This window comes from Bolinopsis microptera, chromosome 1 (genome assembly GCF_026151205.1).
Source record: "Bolinopsis microptera isolate Bmic1 chromosome 1, MBARI_Bmic_1.0, whole genome shotgun sequence".
Taxonomy (NCBI): domain Eukaryota; kingdom Metazoa; phylum Ctenophora; class Tentaculata; order Lobata; family Bolinopsidae; genus Bolinopsis; species Bolinopsis microptera.
This window is the reverse complement of record NC_087072.1, coordinates 18,974,205-18,997,057: the sequence shown is the minus strand read 5'-3', so window position 1 is coordinate 18,997,057 and position 22,853 is coordinate 18,974,205. Positions and strand designations below refer to the sequence as shown.

The window sequence follows — 22,853 nt, the reverse complement described above, 5'->3', positions numbered from 1 at the left end:
TTAAAGCTATGAATTTAAAACTGTTGACTACGATTTTATTCCTCTGGACATGGGTATCAGTGACACCTCTTCTTGATGAATCAGACGATGTTATCGAGAAATTTGTTGCAACGAGTGAATGGGCAGATATCAAAGAAGGTTAGTTCGCAGTTTAGAACCGACCTATAATTGGGCTCAATTTTAATTGTTTTTCTTTCTCTAAGAGCCAGTTCACTCTATCATTGTAATTGAAATTTCATGCTGCGTTGCTTACCGTCTAAAATCAAAATACGTAGGTCAGTCAATTGGCAAAGGGCTACACGTGAGAATGAACTTGGAAACTGGTAGAAAAGAAGCCAAAAAGTTATCGAAGGAGGATTCTGAATCATCAGGTTAGAATTTATGTGGAAATTTCGAAAAGATATGCTCTTTTCCAAATTCCAACACTTGTATGTATAATGTATATTTGTACATTTGACCCAGTTCTCTTTATCTTAACTCCTTCGCACCATTGACCAATGTTGTTTAACTGTATGTTTGTATTTCGTGTTTATTAGAATTTGAAAAGTTTCTCTACAGGGGTCGGAGAAAACAGACTGGCAATTAAAGATGCCAGCATAGTAGATCTTGGGATAGTTGACGATAGTTTAGATGTCGAAAAATTAGAAGAAGGTTTGAAACGGGCTGCAAACTCGGATGATTCGTCCGAAACCTTATCTGGAAGATTCAGAACAATTGAGGAGCTCAAGAAGTAAGTATTCTTAAAACCAGCGTCAGAACATATTAAATGGTTCGAAAAATGTTGGTACTTGGTAAGTATAATGTATATAAGGCAATCTCCTTAACAGTTTGTTCTTCTTGTTGATTCCGATGCACCTGCAGTTAAAATTTCCGTCCCCTTCGTTTCTACTCTGGAGCAGAATCCCCCTTTATTTGGCAATATACGGAAATATACGTTGGGGCCTATTTCTCAGTCACTGAGTGCCCAATTGAAATAATTCCTTCTGGAATGACCTGCTATTATCACTCATTCACATTTTTTCCCGAATAATCGTCAATTTTTCGCGGTTTAGAGATATTTTGGACGATTTGATCGAGTCAAATTGTAATGCATTGTGTTTGGCTTCTTAAAAATACACTTACCCTGAAAAAAATGGGAGCTCTAGTTACTCAGATGACCGAGATACATATCAAGCATAAAGAAGTTGATTGATTACATATGATCAGGTGATTGGGTTGACAGTAACTTAATTATATAACATAGATCCGCACTATGGGATCGTTCACATATGACGTCAGCAAGATTTTGGCAAATTTTACCCCTCCCCTCCCCCTGTCGCTTTGAGCGACCCCTCCCCCGTTTTCCCCCCCTCAAACCCCTATACTTGCTACTTATCCTCCCGGTCAAGGAGGATGTTTTGAAATGCAGACGGGGAGAGGGGGTGTTGTTGGGTAAGGGGGCAAGGGTGTAGACAGGGAAACTTGATTGTTTGAATAGGTGGTCAACAGAGTTCAGTTCACCGAAGTACTAATATTAAGGAAATTAGTGAAGTTATTGTTAATAACTTTGATTTGAAACACAAATGTTTGCACAAAAATTCAGGTATTTCTGCTGACGTCAGCAAGACTCCAGTCCCCCCTCCCCCCGTCAGCATTTCAACCCCCCTCGACCCTCAGTGCTGACGTCATGAGAATCGTCCAGAAAGCCCAATTATGGTGTCGTAGCAAATCATGGTTAGCATGTATCGTGAGATTCCTCCAAAGCTCCAATAGTGAATGGCACAATTTTAAAGTTTTTGTCGCCATCACCGCCTTTCTTAGGATCATCAGCATCCTGGTGTTTCCACGATATTCTGATAACCTTACTCGGGATTATTATGACCGGGATAAAGTGGTGGGTTTAGGGTAATTTCGCCATATTTTTCCCGAACCACATTTTTCACGGTCGTTAATTAAACCCGCCTATACTCAGCTTTTAGGGTTCCACGGGGTATTTTGGGGTGCTCATATTTTAATTCATTGTCTTATATTTCACTAAAGAAGCCTATTGGGACACTTGTTGTTAGGTTTTCGACTTCTTGGCTACAATTGCAAAAATTCCACTTCTTTGGCCCAATTTTTGTCATAATCCTTATTGTCAAATCTTTGATTTAAATAGGCCAATTTTTAATTTCTTAGGATCTGACTATCTCTACATAATGACAATAGGACTCAAAGTAAAGTAACAGTTTTAAATTAAAATAGAATTAATTAAAACTGATGAAAGGGATGATCAGATGAAGGATAACGGAAGATGATTACACTAATTTGAAGACTAACCCGCTCTCCCTTATTCTTAATATCGATGAGGTTGTTACGCTTCAAATGTTAAACATTATTTTCCATCTAGTTTGATTAACCACGAGTCATTATTATGTTCTACTTTCAACAATTAATTGATAATTCGACTTGTTTCACAAGTTTTTAGCAATGCGAAAATTTCGTAACTTGCTTATCTCTCAACAGGAAATTTACATCTGAGACAAAATTTTTGAATCTAAAATTGAACGGTTGGACCGGTAAATGGCGTCCGGAAAATGTGGAGGGTTTTGAGCAATTTGCCATATTTTTCCCGAACCATATTTTAACCGGTCGTTAATAAAACCGTCGTAATAATCGAGTTAAGGTAAGTTGACTTGTGTGATTTTGAGAAGGTTATGCGAGAGTTTGAGTCAAGTTGGTCGATTTGCTGCACTTCGTTGCGGTTTAAGAACCCTGACAATTTTAGGGTACAGATGGCTAAAAACGTGGCAATCTTCCCTTTGCAGATTGAAAATTTCACTGTAAAATATCGGGTTCAGTTAGCTTTTTATGGGCATGATCAATAGGGCAAATACTTCAGGATCTCGCTGTTCTACAAACATTCAAAGTGCGCAATGGTCTCTTACTGTACGCGCGAATTAGTCCAAGAAGTATCGCCTGCCATCCCTTTCACAAATCAAGATTCAGGGGCCAGCAATAAACTCGCTGTTAATTAGGTACCGGGCTGAAGGTAACCCAAACGAATGGATGAGCTCGAATAATTTCCTTAACAATATTCATGACTTCCTACAATCTGGTAGAATTTTGAACGCTTAATCATTTGCAATTGATAGTTGACATTGTTTGACATATTCGTTTTACAACATTTAATTTTGTGAGGATTTTAATAGCCAATATAATTTGTCCCACGCTGTGAGTGATTGTAGCCAATTTACCACTATTAGGAAATGCACAACGTGAGACAAATTATAATATGTAATATGTTTAGTAACAATTGGTCTGGTTCTACGCTGGTTGTTCGTGCCAGTCCCAATAACCAATTGGGAAGCGGACTCACTTTAGGAGCCAATGAAAATGTTTGCTGCAATAATTAGCTACAACCAGGAAGGTATTTGGGAAGGTAATTGGCATACTTTAATAAATTAAAATAGATCATTGTTAATTGTTATCTTGCTTTCGTATTTTTGTGCCTTGTTGTTACGTGTTCAGTAGGGCATCACGGCTCTCGACAGACCCAAAGTGAAACAAGGCAGCAAATGACTGTGAAAGGGCCTCTAACCGGAAAATAATCCGCACGTTTCGGGGACATCATGAGCCTTTTACTAGATTACTGATTATAACATTACAAGGGTTCATTGAAGTAGGCAAGATCACTTATAGAACTAAGTTAAACCAAGTAAGAAGGTTGCCTAACTTGCTAAACACTGGAGGTTAGTTTTAAACTAATATGCTGCTCTAATAATAGTGCATCCAAACAGAGGTTAAAATATGAAGTTCCAAAAGAACGATATCTACATAATTTAGTATTTTACTGTTTTTCGCGGATTTCAAGTGCTAATAAACAATGTAAGGTCAAGATTCAAGAAGTTAACACTCCTGGTCCATGAAGTATTGGTTGAGTTTCTCAAATAAATGGGACAACAAAGCTAATAGTACTAAAACCAAATTTATTGAGTTCAAATATGTTTTCGGCATACGAAAATAACAGAAATGATACTGTGTTGTTTGGTCTGTAGCAAACAGGATTTCTCGGGATATCCCGATGTTTCATATCCATGAATTTAGAAATAGTCCACCAATTCATTTAACTCAATCCAAAACGTCACTATTTCAAATAAACTTAGATACATCTCTCTTAAAATACATTTTTCCAGAGAGATGCCTAACTTGAAGATGCAGACGGAAGGAGAGGTATTAAAAGATAAGATGTCAGTGTTGAGTTCAACAAGTGACACGGACATTCCCTCTCTTATTATTGTGTTGGAGGAACTAGAAGATTTGGCTCACAAGGTTGGAACAGACTTTTCTTGTCGTGACTATAATTTTTATCGCTGACGTTTATCCATAAATGGCCATCATTATTTATTTAAATTTTAGACAACTAATAAAACAGTAAATGTCTACTTGTACCATCAGTATGATAACGGCCAGCTGTTAGTGACACAAGGATGGATGAAGCGAGTAGGGGAACTGCTGTTCCACCCTAGTGAGGAAGTTTATAAAGCTGTTCTCAGAGTCATCTCATCCGCTACTCAGAGTAACCCGCCCGTTCAAGTTCACTGCATTCAAGCTGGTAATTGGGGATTATTATCTTTTTTAATACTTTAATAGTTTTCTCAACGTTTGTTCTGCTTGAAGTAGATCTTGCACGTGCTTGATAAACTATTTACTGTAAAAATGTGCATGTCTCTGAGAATATAATTAAATTCAGCTCCAACCCAGGTTACCTGGGGACCCTAATATCCAGGCTCCTCTCTCAATCTGAGAAGCTCGCTAAATCCACCATCTTCGCAATCAGCTCCATGGTTAGGAACATGCCAGCTGCACTGGACGCTTTTAAAAGTTTACACGGTTACAATACACTGTCCACCAAGCTGGCGGTATCCACGCTGGGTCCACTCCAGAGAGCCATCCTGACCTTCTACAACGATATTCTGGAGCAGGACGTGCAGGTAAACTTAACTGGAGGTTCATAAAAGTGATCTTTGTAACGCTATCACAGTGCTGGCAAGCACAACCGTCAGTCTTTATACCTCCTTTGAGGGTATGGTAATTAAATTGGTATCGTTTTTATTTTTGTTCGGAAAAGGAGACACTGGCGACCCGAGACTCTACCAAATTTTGGGTTTTGGCAACAAATTATCTTAATAATATTATTGGGTTATTGTAGATTTAGACATGTGAGGACTTAACATTTAAGGTGGGTCACTGTTCATTTATCGCAAAATTACGGAATTTTTAACATGGCGAAATGGCGAGAAAGTTGATGACAATTTACCTCATTTCAGTTGAAGTCAGATGCGGTTATTACTCAACTGAAGCCCCGGGGGAAGGTATTGGTAAAAAAGTATCAGAGATATTGTCCGACAGTAATAGCAGTCTGGATGTCGTAGAGGAGACCATTTACTTCTACTCCCGGACGCAACAGTTGTGCTCGGAGGAAATTACATCACCGGTTAGTTAAACTTTACAGCTATAATTGAAATTCAGTTTCACTTATATTTTCCTATATTCAAGTCAGACATCAGAAAAATGATAGTACCAGGCCAGGTCAGCACTACAGCGCACAGTGCACTTCAGAATCATCATAATAAATACATTGTATTATTAAATTTGTTGTTGTTTTATTAAGTTTACCGTCACCAACTCTCAGGTCACCGAAAGATTGAAAACAGTTGCTGATTTTGTTTGATAACGAGAAGAATGAAGAACTAAGCCTAAAGATAAGAGAAATTCTTTCGTAATATTCAGTGCACTCGAGACTAGCAGCAGACTATGGAAACTAATTCAATTTAGTTCAAGATTCTGTTTTAATCGTTAATTATACTTTAATTAAGAATACTTGTTCGAATAGTACTAGACGTAATATATAACACTTCAAAGTGATCCAGTAGATTACAATTATAGAAAGAATTTGCGCTTTGCTCAACTTAAAGTTAACTAAGTTTAATTAAGAAGTAAAATTCAGTTTGTGTTACTTCGAAATATTGATAAAAATAAATTATATTTATTTAACACACATTTCATTATTGATAAATCCGAGTTTGATGTTTGAATAATGGTTTTCTTTCAGGGTATTTATTTTTAATGAATTTCTTTTTCATTATGGTGATTGTGTCGTTGAAGTGTATGTGAGTGTCCTGTTTAATGAAATATGATGAACAATTCAACAGTAAATAATGTTTAACTTACATTTACAACTACTAAGATCCGAATATACAACCTTGTAGGGCAACCAGGGAAATATATGCCTATGAAAGTGAACTTTGGTAAATTCTACTTCATTCAATATGAACCCATGGTCATTGACGAGCATACCTCACTAGCATAGGTTCCAAAAACCGAAACTTAATATCCCAAAACCTTAACATCACTTTTTCTTACCTCTTTCTTAGCTCTGATACGTGTTTTTATAATACCGCACAGAATAACCCCGCAGAACGCGATTGGAACAAGCCGGTTCTTTGTTCTTGGTCACCAACAAGTTTTTTACGTTGTGCTTGAAATCTACAACCATAAAATGTCCACAGCCCTCCAAAATTGTGCTACAAAATTGTAGAAATTACATACCTAATTGTAATCGGGTACTGGCAAAAGTCCCGCAACATTGGGGCCCGTCCGCGGCGTTTCTCGCTGTAATCCGCACTTAGCAGTCCCCTAAATAACACTAATTACTCGGGTACACTTTTTCACCAGTGGGGCATTTCTCGGCAATCACGCACCTTTTTGACCCGCACCATATTGCGACCCCCACTATAAATTATCTCGGCTTTTGTTGCGATACAGACCTCAAGTATGCACCACAATGAGCCTAAGATGCATGTTTATAGTAGTGCTATGAAGTACTTAAGGCCTAAGAGACTTAGGTTGGAGGAAATCGCCAACACCCGATTTAACTATAATTAGCAGTCTCGCGAGTAACAATTATTACAACTTATTTCAAGATATCTCAGCTTCTGGATTGGAAGATAAGCGCCATCTTGGGCATGAAAATGGTCAGAATCATCATATTGAGTGGGGAAGACGCATGGTTTTAAAGTTTCGGACTTCAGTTTGTTGTTGAGTATCTAGGGCAGATCTCATTTTTCCGCTCTCGCGAGTAGCGACTGATGCACTTATTTCAAGTATATCTGCTTCTGATGGCGCTAAGCGCTCATCTTGGGCATTAAACCGGTCAGAATCATCACATTGAGTGGGGTAGAGCATGGTTTAAAGTCGTCCGACTTAGGTTGTTGTTGAGTGATTAGATCAGATCTCATTTATATGCTTCTTGCGGAGTCGCATTGATGTACTGATTTCAAGCTATATCAGCTTCTGATTGGAGTCTAAAGCGCTCATCTTGGGCATTAAACGGTCAGCTTCATTCATTGGTGGGGTTAGACGCATGTTTTAAAAGTCTTCAGCCTTCCGGATGTTGAGTTATTAGGTTCCAGATTCCTTTTAACGCTCTCGCGAGTAGCGTTTGAACGCACTTTTTCAAGATATCTCAGTTCTGTCTCTGATTTGGCGCTTAGCGCTCATCATGGGCCTTAAAATCAAAAACGGTCCGTTTCATCACATTGAGTGGGGGGTAGCCTCATGGTATTAAAGTCCTTCAGACGTCAGGTTGTTGGAGTTTATTATGGTCAGATCCCATTTTTCCAGCTCTCGCGAAGTAGCGATTGATCCACTTATTAAAAGATATCTCAGTTCTGATAGAAGCTAAGTACGCGCTTATCATGGGCTTTAAGATGGTCAGAATGATTCAAATTCAGTAGGGTTAAAGGCATGTTTCCTCGGGGCTAGCGGTTTTAGGAAAATTTCCCTGATATTCTTGGCAAACAACTTTTTCCTGGCGATTGATAAAGTTCATCGTATAACTATTTCACCATTGCCCCGTAGTGACCATCTTGCGGAGCATTAAAATAGGGGTTTGACCTATCCTTTTCTAACCCTAAAGTCTGAAGATTTTAAAACCGTGCTCTATGCTAACTTAATCTTATCATTCTACTATTTTTAATGCCCATGAGAACGCTTATAAATAATCTCCACTCCGAAGCCTGAGATATCATGAATAAGTGCTAAAACAAGAAGTGATAAAATTCAACCTTTTTTTTACTTCGGACTTTCCAACAACCACATTGTTCCCCCACGTGTTGTAACCAGTCCTTACGGAAGCCGAAGGATTCAATTATACTTTAGGCCAGTGACGGGTAAGGAGTGTGTACCATACTTTCGTCGCCCTCGAGACTTTGCTGCAATGGGGAAGCCCTCCATTTACACCCTCACACCCGGCTTACTCGGGAGTATTCGGCTGAGTGGACTGGGGGTTGGATAGACCACTCATGGTCCTAGCTGAGCGGTCGACGACGATCTCCCCACCGGCTATGTGACACGAGTCGGGAATCGACCTGGGTTACTCGAGAAACATGCCAGGGGCCGATTTACCAAACTGAGCCACTAAGCCGTTTCGCGAGAGCGCTACTCGCTACTCGGGAGCGTAAAAATGGGATCTGGCCTACTAACTCCAACCAAGACTGAAGTTGAAGACTTTATACATGCTCTACCCCACTCTTGAGGATGATTCTGGGCCCGTTTTAATGCCAGATGAGCGCTTAGCTCCAATCAGAAGCAGATATATCTTGAATACAGGTGCCATCAATTCGTACTCGCGAGAGCGTTAAAAAATGAGATCGCCCTAATAACTCTACAACTGAAGTTCGAAGACTTTAAACCATGCGCTACCCCCACTCAATGACGATGATTCTGACCGTTTTAATGCCCCAAGAGGAGCGCTTCGCTCCAATCAGAAGCTGAGTATCTTTGAAATAAGTGCAAATCGACAATCGCGAGAGCGTTAAACTTAAAAAATGAGTCTGACCTAATAACTCATCACCCGAAGTCTGAAGACTTTAAAAACCATGCTCTACCCCATCAATGAGATGATTCTGACCGTTTTTAATGCCCGCACTCCCAGATGAGCGCTTAATAGCTCCAATCAGAAGCTGGATATCTCTTGAACTAAGTGCCATCAATCGCTACTCGCGAGGAGCGTTAAAATGAGAATCTGACCTATACTCAAACACCCTGAAGTCTGAAGACTTTTAAAACCTATCTACCCACTCAATGAGATGATTGCTGACGTTTTTAATGCCCAAGATGAGCGCTTTAGCTCAATCAGAAGCTGATATATCTTGAAGTACGAGCATCAATCGATACTCGCGAGAGCGTTAAAAAATGCGATCTGCCCTAATAACTCACACCTGAAGTTGAAGGCTTAAAACCCGCTCTACCCCCACTCAATGTGAGATTCTGACCGTTTTAATGCCCACAGCTTAGGCGCTTAGCTCCAATCAGAAGCTGAGAGATCTTGAAATAGTGCATTCAATCGCTACTCGCGAGAGCGTAAAATCTGAGATTGACCTAAGAACTCACCAACCTGACCGTCTGAAGACTTTACAAACCATTGCTCTATCCCACTCAATATGCTGATTCTGACATTTTCATGCCCAAGATGAGCGCTTCGAGCACCAACAGAAGCTGAGATATCATTGAACTAAATGTAATAATTTTACTCACGAGCTGCTATATAGTAAAATCGGGTTGGTTTTTGGGCGAATTCTCAAAAAACTAAGTCTTTAGGCCTAAGTATCTTCATAGCACTAACATAAACATGCATTCTTAGGCACATTGGTTCATAATGAGTTCTGTATCTCAATCAGAAGCCGAGAATAAAATTATCGTGGGGCGGGGTCGCAATAATGGGTGCGGTCAACAAGGGCTTGATTCCGAGGAAATGCCCACTGGTGAAAAAGTGTACCCGAGTAATTAGTGTTATTTAGGGTCATATAAGTCGGATTACATCGAGAAACTCCGCGGACGTCCCAATGTGTGCGGGACTTTTGCCAGTTACCCAATTATTGGCTTTCTTTGACAGCCCATAATTAAATTCGATTTAATTGTCCGTAATTGCCAGCCGTAAGATTTTGAAATCCCCCTACTCTTTGGCTAAAAACATCATAATTCAATGATCTAAGCAGTCGAATGAAACTAGAGGTCTCAGAAACGCATATAATCCTTTTTCGATTCATAAATAAGGACTGCAGAATAGCTTAACATACCGTTTATATCATTTAAATTTGCATCCCGATACAGTTGCACAATATTTATAAAACACAAACATTTCTCTTTAAATTCAAAGCGTGCTTACTTTTAAACACTAAACGTGTTAAATGCACAACAGGTCTACGACTCATCTCGGATGAGGTGAAGCATATGTGATGATATTATACACAACATACAGTAACCAACACGTAAACCAACTTCGGCCAATGCTGGAATTGCCGTAATTTGTTTCGTTTGTCGGGTGCGGAAACCCGTAAAAATCATATATTAATATTAAATCTAAAAGTACAGATTAATCGACACCGCAAAACATACACGCAAACATATATATAGCTTATCCGAGTAATCCATAGAATTTAATATTTTATCACTAAACAACACGATATCTGACTTATTCGAACATCTACCATTACCAAAATGTAGAAACAAACATAACAAATTTACTAAAACTAAAGCTAACTAAGGCTGGAGAAAAACCCCCTTCGCCCTATAAAATTGAAACCAGCAGTTATGTAACGAGGACTGAGGGTATAAACCTACTGTCATAAGATAATACATAATAAATGTATTTCTTATCTACAAAACCATGTGCGTACGAACTAACGTTATCGGTAAAATAGTAACAACTTAAATAGCACAAGTACAACATACACCGATTACCATTAAACTTTCTTTTCTTCTATCTACAAAAAATTCAATTATACACTTAAAGAGACAAAAAGCGCATGTCACTAAAACATTCAGTTTAACCATAACTGATAATAATGATTAGTGAAAATTAAATAACGATCAATCAGTTCAACTTTAGTGTGAACTGTGAACCAGTCTTGCTAATAATAGCAAGAAAATCAAATTTAAGCAAGACAATCAAAGTTTTATAAATATTTAATGTTTTCAAACCGCAACATCAGCTGATTAGATCGACATCGAAACTATTGAAGTTCATCATTTTCGACTAGATTAATAGTTCTTATCCCATAACCACTTCAACATGCCGAGCAGGGGTGTGGACTTTAGGGCGTTCGTCATCAACGAAACATGTCAGGAATACAGATGTTAACTTGAGTCTACTCTGCAACCTGTTTAGAGTACCCGCCCTAACACCTGAGCACCTGAAAAAAGTACATGACTTAGTACAGAGATTAATGAATTTTCTTGACAAGGTAGATGGCAATATTAACTGAACCACCGTTCACATATGTGGTGGTGTAATCTGTGTGTTAATTTTCACAAGTTTCTTTGGTTTTGTAGATTGATCTGTTGTTACTTTGGACGTCACTACCACTTTCTCATGCCAGTCTCAAGATATAAGTATTAAAACTGACCCTGTGCCCAATAGTCTGAACTCCATTTCAAAGAACAGAATTTACAGAGGATAATTTATAGAATAACTGCGTCCATTGTCACATTCACTGGATGATTAAAAGGCTTGGACGGGAATGAATTGATTTAGCCGGAGAAGATGCTCAACATACCTTCAAATTGTTCCCAGGTAACCCTATCCGATCTTTAGAATGATGGCGCCATACAAGTGATAAAATAACCGTAATCCCCGTTCAAGGGTTACTTTTGGCTTTTGACGACTTATTTGACTCTTTGAAACCAATCCAGCTTTCATTTTTTATTTTATCAACGTTTTGGTGCAGGAAAACTGGAAAATGGAACTGCTTTTACTCGTAGCTGTAGCTTTATCATCCGGGATGAGTATGTCTGCTGGTTTAGTTTTGCTTTGTTACAAACTGTATTGCAAGAAGAATCCCTCATGGCAGTCAGTCGGCCCCACAGAGTTCACCTACATTCCGATGAACACTTATCCAGAGCTAATTAAAATCGGACAGATTCAGCCAGTTGCCAAGGAGGATGAACCGCTAATTACTCATCGAAATCCATCAAATAAACTTTCAACGATACCTGAAGATCCTAAACCACCTGGAAAAGACGACAAACCATGTCCAAAAAGTGGACCCACTAACCCATTTGTTATTCGCAACTCTTTAAAACGATCTGGAGATCGCAAGGCGTTTTGCAGAAGGGAAAGTAGCAGAACTGGAAATGGATATAATTTATCGGAACAGCGTCCTAGAAATTACGATTAGGAAGATAGACAAGATCCACGACAGCATCAGCAAGAAGGAAGCGTACGTTAGGGTAAAGAATCCTAGAGAGAGAAAGATAAGCATCCCCATGCTACGCTACAGCAATAACTTTCAAGCCTTATTGGGGTCCCATAACTTCAGATTCAATATCACAATGGATCAGCTGCAGACGATGGTCTTCCGCTTCTACCTGTGGTCTGTCGACAAGCATTCCAGACAACGAGAATTTGGAGAGTTCGCTCTTGACTTCAAGGATGTTGTGACGACTCGAGATCTCTACTCTGGTTACACGGATAAGTTTGATTTTCTGATATACGATACAAAACCTCAGGATAAAGACCCCTCGATAAGACTGAGGCTTAAATACCACTGCAAAACAGGTAAATTAATTGTGAGTGTTTTTTTTTTTTCAGGAAATCAGAGATTACACCACGCTCCTCTATCCATCAAGCCGGAACCGACCGTTTAAAATCTTGTTTACCAATACCCAGACCGGACTAAATCAGGAGTACAAAACAAAACACGTGAAGGGAACAAATCCGCAATTCCACACGACCTTCAACCACAACGTTCAGTTGCGAGAACTAGAGGAGACGACCATGTTCGTGCAGATCAAAGCAAGGACCGTTCACACAGACACCCTCTCGGTCCTGGAGTTTAGTTCGAATGCGACAGGCAGATTGGGAGAACATTGGACCCAGATGATACAAGGTATATCAGGGGGTTACGGAGTGGAGATGACTCATCGGGCTCCGCCAAATAAGAGACGCCCTCCCAAATTTTAGCGACGGCGCGGCCCCCCACCTACACTCTTCTGAGAGGTCATGACCACCATCTACACTCCTTCTGAGAGGTCTGGGACCTTCAGTTCATGACCACCACTACACTCTTCTGAGAGGTCTGGGACCTTTAGTTCATGACTATCTCAGTTATTTTCCGCAATTACTCGAAATAATCTAGAGAAAAGACAAACGTGATCACCAGCCAAAGCTCGTCGATGTGTAAACTCTGGACAAAATCAATGAACGTAGCACTTGGGCACATGTTCAATATTATATGCTACCATTACTACCATGTTCCAATATTATATAATGCTACCATTTTATGCGTAGTTTACATGAATGATGATTTTTAACATATATGTGAAAAAGAGCGTTTGGCACCTCAAACACCTAATTATTTGGGCTTCATTTATCCTTTAAGTTCTCAATAACAAACATGATACTGATAGATATGATTAACTGCAATAAATGTTTTTCATATTTTTACTTATAAATTGTAGATAATTAAATTTGTATTCTTATCAAATCAAAACGTTTATGTTGTTTGTTTTATACACAACTCACACAAGTCAAGTCGAATATCTCACAATTATGGCGAGGCTGAAAAAATTATAAACACAGTAAACCTCTGATTTCTTACCTCTCGATGGTCAAGTTTTTCAACGAGGGCATAGCGGAGAAGTTGCAGCTGTTGAACCCGAAATCAGTGAGTTGGTTGCAGTTACATATATGTAATCTGCTCAGTTTGTTGAAAACGTGTGTCATACTGAACAAACGGGAGTAAGTAGTATATAGGGTTACAAAAAAATTTATTGGCAATTAAAAATGATAGGGGTCGAAAAAGCTGGCGATTATCCAACTTCTAGCTTTGGTATTCGTCAGCATGGTATTCTAATTTCTACATCTTGGTGTGATGGACATGTCGTGACCGCGCTACCAGCTCAACAAATATAGTCATTTTCGAAGACCTTTTCATCATATTATGATAATTCCCCAAAAGCAAAACCTGGATACCACCCAAACATATGCCACCTACCCGGGGTAAACATTTTGAGTCTTGATTTAAAGTGGATTTTCAGCTATTTTGGGATTGGTGTTGCCCCTGTGGGTCAAGAGGTCGAAACTCGGTTTTTCTGATGGTTTGGGTCAGGAATTATACTACTTATTTTACCGCCGAAACATTTGACACCTACCCGGGAACAGTGACCAACAAATTACGTACATAAGTTGCCCTTTCTAGTAGACACAGATTCGCCCGATGGGCGATTAGAGGAACTTCTTTTTGTGGTATGACTTCTTTTGGCAGTCATTCGAGGATATGTTTAAATCAAAGACTGTTTGTGTTCATTTTTTTTCGATGAAGGTTCAATTATCGCATTTATTTGATAGTTAGTAATGGATCGAGCCAAATGTTATTGATTGTGTTTGGCCATTCGAATTTTACGTTAGTTCTGAATAATGCGTAGTTGTAGCTTCTCGATGACCGAGAACTGTCCGGCAGCCTATTCATTACTATACGTGTGATCAGGTGATTGCTTACAGATCAGGTGGATTAGATAACCCGGTTAATTGTAAAGGTTGCCCTGTCACATTATCATTTATCACCCGATCAATTTTATTAACGAGATACACAAAATGCTTGATAACATCGTCATTTCAAATCCGTTTTGCCTCATTCTTCAGATCAGATGTAGCAATTAATTATCTAAAGTAATCTGAAACAAGAATTTCGCCGCGGTAACACCACGCACGATCAAATTTCCCTACTGCCTTCAAATATATTTGTTCGACTTTATTGTCTCCCTGGAGTGGTGTTTGGCGCACGTGATAATTGTTTACATTATTGTAAGCGTGCAGAACTTGAACAAGAAATGCGGCCGTTTTTTTGTGGATGGCCGCTCACTTTCCCCATCGTGATGGCGTATTTTTATTTTATCATACATCCAATACAACCTGGGCACCCAGTTTTTTTATGTTTATTAAGCATGCCGATATAGCGAGTGGACAGGCCGAGGCGCCACCAAGTTAATTAATTCCATATTGAATTTGCAATCGCTGTTCTATTTCTCTGTAACCATTTCTATGGTTATGCATATGCTTATTGTTTATGGCAACCTGACACCCGACAGGATTCTGTGCAAACTAGTTTAATAGTAACTCAAACTAATGATAGTTATGCTATCAATTAGTGCCTAGCTGGGGATATGTACATGGTGGAAATTTTAAATAATGTACTTGGTCAGTTCAGCGCGCGCCGCCAACAATTATTTAATTCAGCTTATTGCGCAAAAATAACTTTGCGCAGGGTAGTCACGTGGGCGATAACAGTGCGCGAGGGCCACGTACGTCCTTGACTTTTTGTGCCTTCGGCACTTTGAGCTCATAGGATCGGGAAACAAAAATTCAGCACACATCTGAGTGTGGTCCATCTGTATGTGGTTTGGTTGTAGATATTTCATATTTTGCGCGGTTTGTTCGTGTTAACGCTGCGTTTCATGTACGTCATATTATTATATCGTATGCCAACTTAGTGACTGTAATAAGAATTCCTGTTTCATCTTAGTTATTCTTTGTATCTAACATAAAAATCATTTGATGACGTTACCTCGACACATCTACAGCACCATCGACTATATAGGATTTTTTTAAGTTTTTTAAGTTATATATCAAGATCTCGGACGGATTGTAAGTTGTTGATACAACACTTGTAGGTAAAACACTACTTACTAAGGTGAGATGTCAGTGGAGACTTGAGAGTTTACAATGTACTGGAGGCTGTGATCGTCAAGGGAGTCCCCTTCAATTACCAGTTCCTCCAGGGACAATGGCAACCTGCTCTCCAACAGCTCAGCTAAATTAACTGAGCTGTAACGCAGTTCTAACCTGGATTAACACACCATTAGTCTCCGTATAAAAGAGTGGTTCCCGGCTACAGTCCGAATTTGAGAGGGGAGAGGGAGTGTATTTACTTATATTGAGGAGGTAACAAGAGGACCCGCCTTTTTTTTTTCACCAAATAACAGGGCCTCTAATCTATCTACAGAAATATAAGGATTGAAAAATTTTATAGATTATAACGGGGAAGATCAGTAAACCATCATTAGACCTGACTAAAATAGAAAGGTTTTGTAGAGAGAAATGGGGACTTAGTTTCCGCTTTTTCCTCGACTATCTCTTTTGTCGACACGTTATTTTGTTTCTGCGGGTAAAACGATTGTAATAATTACAGATTTGGTAATATTAACTCTGAAGCTCTGAGTAAGATTATTTTAAGCCACAAAATCCTCTCCCGAACCGCCCCAAGTGGTCTGGACTAATGATAACTTAGGATTCCAAACAATGATTAATTCCTCTAGGATTCCCAGGCTGCATTTTTAAGCGCTTGACAGCACCAGTTTTAACTTTCAGGTTCGCTCTGAACATCTCCAGACCAACCTCAAAAACTCTCTAGGTATTCACATCGGTGTAGAACTTAACTGTTCCAGGCCATTGACGGAGTATACGGTAACAAACTGCGGAGAAACTTGCATGGGTCGAATCCAACAAAACCCATCGGACCAGTATCCTTCCTCCCAATTCGGCCACACTCAGTGACAAAGAAAAACCCTTTGAGTGTCCTAAACAAATATAAATCCGGAACTTTAATTTTTCAGGAAACTCACAATCCGATGGTTAAACATGGCCGCTGTCATATAGATGCTTTATGTCACAGCCACTAGTTACTTTCAGAACGTGGCGAACAAACGTTCAACTTCGAGACGCAAGATTAGTGAACACTTTCAGGAGAAGCAGACACATCCCAGCACTCCTTGCAAGTGCTCCAGCTCATGGCGCTCAGAATGCGGATATTTGGTAAAACCCCTACGAGGATCTTAAAACAGTAAACTCAACCATATCTTACAAATTTTTGGAACAGTCGACAAGACAGGGATTAAGGGAAAACCTTTTTTGGTAAATCCTAGGATTCTTTACCAGGAACACTTTCAATTAAAATCTACACTAGGAACTCAACCCAGGCCCATCTCAGGTAGAGAGAACATTCTCCAGGCTTTGACCTTGCTCGAAGTTCCCTTGTCTGCCCTTGAAAAGTTCGAAATTTGTCTCATTATGACTGCGATAATTTATTTTCACGGCACCACACCAAGGAACTATGTCTCTTGATATATAATCTGGCAAAGGTCCAACCACCCAGGCTAAAATTCATCGGTAATGGCACCCGCCCACATTATGTATACTATGCAATGATTTATTATTTACGATTTAAGACACGGAGGAATTGATTGTTCCCTTTGTATTGTACCCCATTAAGAGAATATTCAGTGTAATGGCAGTCCTGAAGTTCAGAATAATTCCCATGACCGTTTCATACAACATACTAGCTAGAACAAATAATTTGAGGAAGCGATAGCGATGGTAAACAGGTCGATATATTTTTAATGTTGCCAGGCCGTGGGGTGGACAAGTCCCCCATTGATCGCAGCCGCTAGTATTAATGCTTTTCAATATGTAAAAGAGTTGCACATCTAACGGCTATAGGAGGACTTCTCAAATCCATTTATATCAGATCTTTACTTATTTTATTAAATTACAATTTTAATGCAACCGTAATATTCGCTTTAACTGTTTTGTGACGGTTTTTACATACCCTAAATAGTAAATTACGTACTTAAATAGTCGATTTAAACGTTAATCTTACGTATGATCTATAATTCAAAAATTTTTACCAACAAACTACACCCACTATGTTCTTTATACTAACTTTAAAACACCTTCCGATGGACGTAAAAGGTTTGCCTGCGTCGCCTCCCCCTGCGCCCGCCAATGATCAATCGATGAGGGGCGGCTGAACATCGACAAAATGTTCAAAATAAATTTGTTATGATATACGAGTAGCTTATTAGTTAATGCTAGGTAGAAGTTTATATAAAGCTGAGCAGCTTACTCAGATTGGGAACATGATCCTACTTCTGGTAAATCAGCGTGGGTCCTTAACACGTGGTGGTTAGATTACCGTTCCCTGTTTTGTTCAGGGGCACCCGCAGTGCGGTTCTAGGTAGGGGCCGCCAGGAGTGGCGGTGCACTGTTGGAATCAGGGGCATTTAACACTTTTTAACTCACCGTTTTTTATATCATTATTAATAACATGAAACCGAAACTACTTCACATTCTTGTACCGTTTAATGACATGTGACCACGGTAATCGGAACGATCTCGGCTTAGGTTAAAACCGTTGTCAAATTTGTGAATCTGTGAAATGTACCTCAATAATAATACAAGCGTTGAGGACGTGAGAGCGCGGGAGATTAGGGCACAGACACCAGAGAGATGGGCATGGTCCAGATCACCAGAACCCACTTGCAATCAGGTAGAGCAGGAGGATATGGCAGGTCGTGCTTGTAAAGACTAAAATCTTCATAGCCCACTACCTAATGGGGTACACACAGATTATAGTTAACTACGTGAAAACTGACGCCGGTAAATTGTGTGCCAGTGCAAAAGCAATTCTTACCAATCTCATTTAAACTGTTTACAGAGGTAGTAAACATAAGATGTAATGTACATATTACTCAGCTCCAAAATTACGCTCCAATTTGCAACATTTTGAATCCAAAGAATGTGGGTCAACTGAATTTCGACCACCTTTATGCTATAAAATTAGTTCCTTATCGAAAATAATGCTAGGGCATAGCCTGCATATTATGTATGGCGCTCAACACAGCCACAGAAGCAAATAGTTCTTACCCCTGAAATGACATGTCCCTCAAAGGCTCGATGTGCGACATGCTCCTCCCTGTTTACGTTAGATTACGATGGTTCTGCCGATAAACTGGGATTGGCTCCGCGCTGATGATGCTTTTCAACAGGCTTGCAAAGCCTACTGTTGTAGTCCGATAGCAACTTAAGTATCGTATTTGCTTGCTGCACGACCGTTCTGGAGATATTCAGATCCTGGGATTTAGAATCGTTAGATCGGCAAGCTTGTTTTGTCAATGCTAACCATGCTTTATGGAAAGAGAAATACAATAGTAGAAGTTATTCTGAAGTGATCTAAAAGTACAATATGGTTACTCAGTAAATTTGGGGGTTGGAGGGGAAGTGATGGTTAAGAGAAAAGTATGCAACTAGTATAGGCCTTCGATGGGGTTTAGTTTCAGGAAAAATGTTATTATGTTAATAGGTTGGACCCACACAGTCTCGTACAAATTATTGTTTCCATAACAAAGCTACTGAGGAATCGTGTCCGGTGTTTTTTTTTGTTGGTAGCCATTTCTGCAATACTTCCATGAGATCTCTTTTGTGTTCGTGTTATAAAATTTTATCAAGCAAAAAATAACAAGCTGTGAATTAAGACGTAATCTCCAATTTATTGATTGACAATTTGCGCACAATTTATTCTGTTCTATCGGAAAGAATAGCACGTCAGTTGCCAAAACCATTGCCACAGCAGTACAGGCTTCCGATATTGACTTAACACGTTACGCTAATAAGAAATTAGCATAAACGACGTCGTTTCGACGTCTCTTAAATTGGGTATCGTGGGTATGATATATGCCACAAAATAGGAATATAACTACAACATACCTGAAGATTAGTGATGACAGTAGAATTGAACTCAATCCTCCTGTACACGGGTTTGTACAAATAACATCTGGAATCAAACTAGTATCAGCCGGTTCCGATGACAATCTCTTGCAGCTCCCAGTAAGGTAACCAGTTCATTCACACAACAGGATCAACCTGCCACATATATAGTACAATATATTATATATGTAAGTGGTATCTTTAATCTGTTCATATTTGAACAGGAATACTTGATCTAGTCAACATCATTTAGCAGCATTTAATCGTTAAGATGAGGGATGAAAAATGGCAATATTACAACTTTTGTCATCAATACTTTTTAAATCTTCCTAAAAAGTAACTTTTTCAAAAACCTGATATGTCAAAAACCCGCAACGCCCTTCCACGTTGACTTTTAAAATAACTTCTGAACTGAAGAGCCCGAGACGTTTAGTTTCATAGGTCTTTGGAAAAGTTTTAAATTTTTCCAGATCAACTTTGTACTTTCGTTTAGGTTCTCGAAGATCTTCTCCGAACGCACAAATTCACAACTAAGATAGTAACGTCATTTATAACGAAATTAACAAATACAAGAACAAATTATTACTGTCATTAACTTCAAAATACTGACCAAGAACATAAATCATAAAAAACTAATTTGGTTAACGCTCAGAGCTCCTTTAGTTGCAAAACATTTTTTGACAAATAGTCTCCAACACAACGACACAGTTCTCCGTTTTATAACCAATTGTCCAGATAACAGTTTCGACATCCTTAGGCCTTCTTGAAGATGAGCTATAGAAGGAGTCGGTGAGAAAAGGGGCTGGACAGAAACGAAATCCAGTTCCGACAGCTGGGTTTGGAGAACGAGCAATGATAGTGGAGATCATCTCAACCGATGTTCTGAAAAGTTCTTCAGTCTTCCCACCTCTCATCCTCTGTGCAATCTGCAAACAAAACTTTCAACTACTCGTTTAATTGTAATACTTAGTATCTGTTTAATGTTTTTAGGAGATTGGTGGTCATTAGCCCAGAAATTTAGACAATTGTCAGTCGCATCAAGTTAGTCCGAGTCAGATGTAATGTAATAGGTACATTATAGTCCTACCTATTATTTCTATTGGCGCCTGACGTATCGGGTGTGCTATTGGCATGGCAAGTTACCATCTCAGTGAACAGGGGCCTCTAGCTAAATTAATTAGACCCCAGGGCCGGTTACCCCCAAGGCATATACTGAGTATTACGAAACTGCCAGCTAAGAGGATGCGGGGTTTTCTCCTCTACAAACAGACAGAAAGTAATACACTCACCAAGCCCTGAGATGTGGCTCGTCATACCACGTGACATGACATGTACCACGTTGTTATGGACGTCACACTACGCGGCATGTCACCGTGATATGATATTCACTACGCGTCTGTCACGTGGTAGGCCGTCACACGGAAAGTAAATAACTTAACATCCCCATAGCCCTGGAGTTCGTTTTTTTTTTCTACGAGTTAAACTGAGCACGCCGGGACTGATTGCCGGTGAGGTAGGAGTTAGTGAGGTCATACACAGGAGCTCTTCTGAAGGTCTGCTCTGATGAGGAAATCAGTTGACGTGAGTCGGCTATTAGAAGTGAAAAAATACACCCAAAAAAGTTTCTCGTATGAACTAAAAACTGAAAAGTTTTTCAAAATTCCACCTCCAGAAACTTAGTAATGTGTAACATGTAAACCTTTTCATGTTGGTTGTATCTTGTTGAGGATAGGATTCGGAGTGGTATTTGGACAATAGCTTTCTAACCATTAACTGAAAAAGAGAAACCCCTTAGGAGTAAATATAGCAGATGGAGGGCATTGCGCTAATCTTGATAACTTGGATAATAAAACTAACATCAGTTGTGCATATTTAAGAGTCTACGGAAAAGGTTTTTTTCTTGTATTTATCTTATACTGTGAATCGCAGCACTGTACAAATGTACGAAATTTTTATGAGGTGGCTTATTTAATTTACTGACATAATAATTGATTAAATTGTCAGTAAAAATAAATTCTAATCCACCAATTACACATCCCTAGCAGCTAAGCTTTACCTTGCCTAGGCTTCCTTCCCTCAATCCCCCTTGACAGAGATATCGTTTATCTGAGGCCCACTGTATCCGTCTTCTTTTGGTCAGACTCTCTCCATACAATCTGAGTAGAATATATCCTAGGAAATATTATAATATCGGTAAGCCTTTATCGAGTGAAAATTACATAATCATACAATATAATGTATCACCTAGCGTAAGGCTGTGTGCTTTTTTCCGAATTATTTCTTTAATTTCACGAGAATTTCCCTTGTAAATCAGTTTAAAATTGGTTCGGCAACGTAAGTATTCCTTGATCAGACTTAAATGCACGTTTATAGGGGGGTGCCACTGCCCATTATATCTAACCTTGGGGAAGTCCCTTGTGACTTAAGGAAGGCTCCAAGATTTTTGATTTGCTGGTTCGACGACGACCTGCCGTCTCTTTCAAAATTTCTTCGTTTTAATTCCTAAAAAGGACGATTACTAACCTTCAATTGTAAAGGGGCGTTTCAACGTTGTTAAACGACAAATCCTTCTCCTTTCACCCTGAATTACAATGTATCTTCTTTATATCGAGCAATACATGGTATTACAAATATTTAACGGGTTGAAGCACAATGCCTCTGGTACATTTCAACAGTAATGTAGTACGTACGTTGCACAATGACCAATGACCATTGATATCTAAGCCCTGCATGGTAATGTTATTTCTTCTCTCTTTTACGAAAATACGGAGATGGCTCGAGGAGGGGGCTCGAAAAAACCAAAGATCTCGGAGCCTTGTAAAGTGGAATAGTATGCAGTAAGTGTATTCTTTCACTTGTACGCTTTTAAATTGCTAGTCGGAAGTTACTGGTTAATCTATAAAAATACTCGTGACGTCAACACAGTCGTTTTCACGGAGGGTATCTGGCATCTTGTTACCATCTGGAAAAAATGTTGCGTTAAAGATTGATCCATATAAATCGATTCGTGGGTTATTAAATTAATCGGATAAAATTTTAAATCCTGTGAATCAGAAATTAAAAAGGTATTTAAAATTGCATTGTTTTCTTTTTCTAACTACTCTTTTATGAAAAGAATGTCACTTTCACACAGTAAGCTAATACGATTCATTTAGTGGTTTTTACTTGAACAGCCATTGTCTTGGTACCATCTCTTACATGTGTTCACTCCCACTGAGCAATCCAAGGGAAATACGTTTTTCTTCTAATTCATCTTCTTAATGATTGTCCGTTTGATATTAAATATCTG

The 22,853-nt window shown here is 39.2% G+C and overlaps 3 protein-coding genes across 4 annotated transcripts in view; 2 read left to right on the top strand and 1 right to left on the bottom strand.

Moving 5' to 3' along the window:
• Window positions 1-13,447, bottom strand: part of LOC134822523 (centrosomal protein of 162 kDa-like) — a 75,456-nt gene extending 62,009 nt beyond the window's left edge. Inside the window, exon 1 of the mRNA XM_063833656.1 lies at window positions 13,443-13,447. The gene's annotated coding sequence lies outside the window, so the exon portion shown is untranslated. The remainder of the gene's footprint in view (window positions 1-13,442) is intronic.
• Window positions 4-6,205, top strand: LOC134820511 (nucleotide exchange factor SIL1-like). Its single transcript, XM_063830938.1, has 8 exons — window positions 4-138; window positions 276-371; window positions 559-730; window positions 4,155-4,290; window positions 4,417-4,573; window positions 4,723-4,952; window positions 5,289-5,455; window positions 5,654-6,205. The coding sequence occupies exons 1-7, from the start codon at window positions 9-11 to the stop codon at window positions 5,391-5,393; spliced, it is 1,026 nt and encodes a 341-aa protein (XP_063687008.1). The 5' UTR covers window positions 4-8; the 3' UTR covers window positions 5,394-5,455; window positions 5,654-6,205.
• Window positions 13,448-17,365: 3,918 nt separating the features above from the next.
• The window catches only part of LOC134820498 (coiled-coil domain-containing protein 113-like), a 39,341-nt gene continuing 33,853 nt past the window's right edge, over window positions 17,366-22,853 (top strand). For both annotated transcript variants that reach the window (XM_063830925.1, XM_063830916.1), the window contains exon 1: window positions 17,366-17,381. The gene's annotated coding sequence lies outside the window, so the exon portion shown is untranslated. The remainder of the gene's footprint in view (window positions 17,382-22,853) is intronic.